Raw genomic sequence first — 5,651 nt, 5'->3', positions numbered from 1 at the left:
GATATCTATAGCCTATGTGAGCATCACCTTCTGCCCTTCACTGGAAAGGTATTCAAATCTAAATTTCTCTTCTAGTCAAAAGCTTACTAACGCGTCCAAATGCATATCGGTTATATCCCCTCTCCACCTTCTGCCCTTCATTGGAAAGGTATTTAAGTCTAAATTTCTCTTCTACTCAAAGCTTACTAACGCGTCCAGATGCATATCGGTTATATCCCCTCTGAGATAGTCATTGGGCTTTCTAAGCTCTCACGCATAGCCGAGATGTTTTCACGGCGCCTGCAGATCCAGGAACGCCTCACTAGACAAGTCGCCCACGCCATCATGGAAATTCTCAACCCACAGGGCGTTGCTGTCGTCATGGAGTCGTGTCACATGTGCATGGTTATGCGCGGCGTTGAGAAGACGGGCACCACCACTATCACCAGCTGTGTCCTCGGCTGCTTCGAGAAGAACAACAAAACGCGCAACGAGTTCATGAGCCTCGTCGGCGTAAATAAGACATGATTATGGCCAGGGGGCTGGAACCACTACTTCCGCCCCCATTTGTACGAGGTAGTACAGCGCTGCAGCCAATTGGGGCCCATTTGTACGAGGTAGTACAGCGCTGCAGCCAATTAACACATCTTCTACCTCAGTGTACATAAGTGGATTTTAAGGCCAATTATGCAACGGGCTTAGCCAGGTGTGGCCCGACTCGAGGTTTGTGACCCCACAATTGTCAGTTGTACGTAAGTGGATTTTAAGGCCATTTGTGACTGCAGGTCTGTGACCCCATAATTGTGAGACACAAGGCCATTAAGCACCGATCCGGTCGCGTCGACAGGTAGGTCGGCGATTGCTGGCTGTGTCACTATTTGACTCAGACCGGCGAGGCAACAGCCAACTTTCAAGTTTTTGCATAGCATCAAGTTGTCAAATCAAATTGTACGTGGCTTCATGCCGCAAATGCCTTCTGACTACAGATGAAATAGAGTGTGGGTTACCGGGATGGTGTTATGACGTTTGTAGGCAGGGCTCGGAAGTTCAGGCCGTCAAGCTTGTTCTCTCCGCCATGTATGTTTTCTCGCCGCCAGATGTCATCAGGCTAGACAATCCCAGCATGGGTGCGGCCGTTTGATTCTGCCCCGTAGTTGAGGGTTGCATATGTGATTAGCGGCAAGACATAAGCCGTTCGATGCTGCCCCGTAGTTGAGGGTCGTATATGTGATTAGCGGCAAGACATAGCCTTTTTATCTAAGCCCTTCTCATTGGTTATACCCCTCACGGTGATGTTGGCGTGCCCCAATATGAATCTGAACACGTTCAGGTGCAGCAGCAAGACACGCCACGAGGGGAATTTTACACACTGTCGACCAATCAAGCTGCCATTAAAAAGTGCTGCATCAGCGTCCAAAGCCTGCGGAAGCTACCAAAGCGATCAAGAATCGCTTTAAACTTATACTTCCCTATGGGAATCGGCGCGGGCACGATTACGGGTGGCTTCCTAATAGGTCCAATGCATGGGCCGAGGCTAAATTTCGCTCTCGCGACAGGCCCGGAACACATAAGACAAACTAACAAAGTGGGGTACCACTGCGCCGAGCATGCAGGCTGCAGTACTAGCTACCACAATTTATGGCACTATTCAAAGCGCAGCCATGGGAGAGTATGGTACTACAGTTATACCACCTGCTTCAATGGTGCGGGAGCCTTTGAAGAGGGGTCCTTTGTCGCCGCAAGTGGAGCATTCCTCAGGAACGACGGATAATCTTCTGGGCAAGAAGTCGGATGGCAACCATGGGGCAGGCTGAATTAACAATGATCCGAGTTTGAGCCATTCGATTTACAGCGCCATTCACGTCTCTATAACCAATTGTTCCTGGCTATTCCAGATCTGGCAAATACGTCTCGGAGGTTTCTTAAACCCAGACTTAGTCTAGCGTGGGCCATCTAAGCCAATCACCAATCTTTTCTTTCTGCCTTCTACTCGTCGAAAACATTCAATCTCGCATTACGTCAAGTGGTCGAACCGGACGAGAGATAAATTCATGTCCTTTCAGCTAGTGGATCTGCAAGGCAACACAGTATTGTAACCTAACTTCTTCTTTTCTTTTCTCAGGGCGACACCCCGAAAGAGGCTGGTTGCAGTTTTGTGCTCTCGCCTGCATCTGAGACACAAGAGACGTGTCATGGTTCAATTTGTGACAGTGACTGCATGGTACTGTCTGCAGTGAAGTCTTCTACGATGGCCTAGTCAATAGTGTTCTCTCATGACTTCCGGTAGAAAAAGGCTTCGATGACAATTTGGTTGGTATTATACATCGCGCGAATTCGATGTGAAGGATACTGCGATTTGGGCCCTTATCTAGTTATACAGTATTAATACGACGATTTTCAACGAAAACTTTTTCCCATAACTTACCTTTCTAAGCATAGCTCGGATAACTTATATTCCTGTGCAGAACGTGGTCCTTGCTCCCAGCATTGGAAAAGGAGGTATCCGGCTACACAAACAATGCAACCTCCACTTCAATAAAGGATGCACTAATGATCTGGACACAAACGTCCTGCGGCCGTTCACATGCAGAAACAAGTCCTGCAACGCCAACGGCAGATCAACCGGGAAAATTGCCGTGACCATACGAAGGTTCAACGAAGACCCATGCAATACGCATCAGCGCTGCAGAAACTGTAACGGTCTCGGTCAACCCTCATATGCCTATCGCCTGAAAAAAATTGAAGGATGCCTTCATTCGATTGGAAAGGGATCAGCCCTCATGTGAGGATGCCTGTAGATTTGAATGACGTTGTATTGTTCGGAATAAGTCTTGATGTCAGAAAATGCCAAGAGAAAATGCCTGGCGATGATTTTGCGTTAGATTGTATGCTGTGCTACATTTTAAGAACATATGGGCTCACCCTGTATTCATAGCATTTCTGTTTCATGCAAATGTTGCGGAGTTTTGACTTCCAGTGGCCCCCCTCGCCCGCATTTGTACGTTAACAAGACACTTTTACTTACATAGTTAACTATAAAGCTGGTAATTATTTATTATACACTCCGTATTTTCACTCGCCGGGGTCACAAATCGCCAACCAGTGACTTTAGCCACCGACTCATTGCCATTGCCGCTTTACGGAGAACCCACAATGGCCACATCTGCACCCCTGGTTCGCGTTGGAGTAGCAGTTTTTGTGCTGGCCTCGAAGAATGAAGACCGGGAAAATCCGCGATTTCTCGTTGGCCGACGTAAGGGCTCTCATGGTGCTGGCACAATGGCCCTTCCGGGTGGCCATCTAGAGTTTGGAGAGGAGACCGAGGAATGTGCTGCCCGGGAGCTGCTTGAGGAGACAGGTCTCAAAGTTACCGATATCCGGTTCTTAACCGCCACCAATGACTTCATGCCCGATGACACTAAGCACTACATCACTCTATTCCACGTCTGTGTCCGGGAGAACGATGATGACGAACCTCAGTTATTGGAGCCTGATAAATGCGAGTCCTGGGAGTGGATTACTTGGAATGATTTGCTGGGGTGGATTCAGGCTTCGCAAAACAAGAGCGCCGAAAACGACGACCTGAAGCACAAGATCTTTATTCCACTCCTAAATATTGCGAAGCAAAGACCAGGTGTTCGCCCAACTGATGTCTAACCGAACCAATAGATGGTGACACCACTCTACGAGTTATGCATTACTGATGTAGTTTGAGGCAAATGTATTTAGCCTGCCAAGGCACACACGCACTACTACAGGCATACTAGCCATAACCTAATGAATTCATGGCTCGTTGCATTGTGCTGTTTTGCTCTCTTGCTGTCTGTGTCGGCCTTGGCGTTTTTGAACTTGCGGGAGCGATTACGCCGTGCTATATATTATTTGGTCCCTACAATTCGCTCACACTAATCATTTTACAGCACCAATATGGCGCGAAGAAAAGGCTCCAAAGCGAGCCCTCAGTTCAAGATATAGCATGACTACGTGTCCAGTCTCCGATGGTTACTGGATCTCCATAACTAATATAAGAACAAAAACGATCCAATAACTAACTCGGATCCATCTCTAACCCAAATTCTTCATTCGTGGGCCATATCAAGTTCGTGACTGAACAGCCGCACGAGTTTGCGACAGTTGGAACAGTTCTTCCAATCTCCGTTGGTAGCCAAATGGTCTGACCGATTTGCACAGTCCAGCTGAAGGCCATGGGTATCATCACCTGAGCCAGGGGTTAGAGGCTCGTGACTTGGTGACTCAGGGCTCACAAAGTGCGTTGGCACTAACGTGGGCCCGGATATTTGGAACAAGTTATCATTTGGATGGCCAGTAGGTTCGAAAATTGCTGGGGGTGAGGCCGTCTCAGACTTCTTTTTCTTCTGCTTTTTGTCTATTCTCGGCATCGGGTTTATTGACGAAGTTGGCACCGGGCTGTCGTTCTTGGCTGCGTTGTGGGGCAAAAGCGGATTGAGAAACGGATTCTCAAGAACATCTACTGGAAAGTTAGTGACGTGTCGAGCTGTAATCTGCACCATCCGGGGGCCGGGAAATGAATCTACAGGCATCCAAAGGAACTGATGCGAGGGTGCGGGGAATGAACATACCTTGCACTCGCGGAGGTTGCTCTTGCTCTCTGCCATCGAACGGTTCGGGCTCTGGTTCTTGCTTTTCTATGAGCATACTCTCCCCAATCTTTGTTGCCGGTGATGTCCCTTCTCCATTCACACCTTGTGGAGCTTGCTTTTCCACAGACAGTTCTTGAAGATGTATTTCGACAACACTCTTGAGAACAAGTTCTCCAATAGTTTGAGGAGTTCCAGATACAGACAGGACTTCTTCTCCAGCTTCTATTGTGGGAATATTATAGAAATCTTGCATTCGTGATCGAATATATGCGGCTACCTCTGGAATGCGAACAGGTGTTGGTCTTGCTTCTTCCATAATACGGATCAGGGAGAACATCGTCAATTTGTCGCCTAATTTTTGCATTTCATTCATTGCCAAATCGCGCAGACCTGACAGTCCATATGATTCAGCAACACCAGATACATGAAGTGCCGTTGTAAATTCGGAGGCATGTCTCTCGTCCATGGATTCTCCCTTGGGCTTCAGACAGCTGTACTCTCCGGTTATCAAGAAGTTGACAAGAACATGGCCGGTATCTAGAGTAACATCGTCGAAATGAATAGTTCGAAGAGACTGCCCAAAAACCGATGGCCGACATTTTGACGCAAGCTTTGTGTTGTTATCTAGAAAGCTCTGGTGAATGTGTAGGGGCCCTTTGTTTTGAAAGTAAAGGGAACATGTATCGCTGGCAAACGGTCTGCAGTCGCTATTAATATCATGGCGTAAAGGAGGAATTAATAGACTGACGAGCGCTCCGGTCTTTTGTCCACTTCTAGGTTGGCCAAGCCCGGCTCAGGGATCCGAACAAGCCGTGAACTCTTTTTTTTAGCCATTGGTTTAGGGTCCGTAAAGGCGTCAGCAACTGCCCAAATGCATTTGAAACTGCTACTTCATAGTAGAAACCAGAGCCATTTCGCTCGCAAACAGAAGCGGCAGGATGTGGTACTAAATATGGTAAGCCTCTTGCCCGGGTTTGGCATCAACACGCACCGCTCCAGATGTGCAACACGAGATGGAATGAGCTGCATATGATACATCAATTTGAAGCG

The 5,651-nt window shown here is 47.9% G+C and overlaps 3 protein-coding genes across 3 annotated transcripts; 2 read left to right on the top strand and 1 right to left on the bottom strand.

The window, feature by feature from the left end:
• Positions 1 to 198: 198 nt before the first annotated feature.
• On the top strand, positions 199 to 507 carry MAA_11733 (uncharacterized protein; the record flags this gene model as incomplete). Its single annotated transcript, XM_011412648.1, has 1 exon — positions 199 to 507. One exon carries the CDS (start codon positions 199 to 201, stop codon positions 505 to 507), a length of 309 nt encoding a protein of 102 aa, XP_011410950.1.
• Positions 508 to 3,132: 2,625 nt separating this feature from the next.
• Positions 3,133 to 3,636, top strand: MAA_09111 (NUDIX hydrolase domain protein; the record flags this gene model as incomplete). Its single annotated transcript, XM_007827109.1, has 1 exon — positions 3,133 to 3,636. One exon carries the CDS (start codon positions 3,133 to 3,135, stop codon positions 3,634 to 3,636), a length of 504 nt encoding a protein of 167 aa, XP_007825300.1.
• Positions 3,637 to 4,058: 422 nt separating this feature from the next.
• On the bottom strand, positions 4,059 to 5,200 carry MAA_09112 (uncharacterized protein; the record flags this gene model as incomplete). Its single annotated transcript, XM_007827110.1, has 3 exons — positions 4,059 to 4,468; positions 4,581 to 5,138; positions 5,188 to 5,200. The coding sequence occupies 3 exons, from the start codon at positions 5,198 to 5,200 to the stop codon at positions 4,059 to 4,061; spliced, it is 981 nt and encodes a 326-aa protein (XP_007825301.1).
• Between the last annotated feature and the right edge of the window lie 451 nt (positions 5,201 to 5,651).

This window comes from Metarhizium robertsii (assembly GCF_000187425.2).
Source record: "Metarhizium robertsii ARSEF 23 chromosome Unknown MAA_Scf_15, whole genome shotgun sequence".
NCBI classification, from domain to species: Eukaryota; Fungi; Ascomycota; class Sordariomycetes; order Hypocreales; family Clavicipitaceae; genus Metarhizium; species Metarhizium robertsii.
This window is presented reverse-complemented; position numbering and strand designations above follow the sequence as displayed.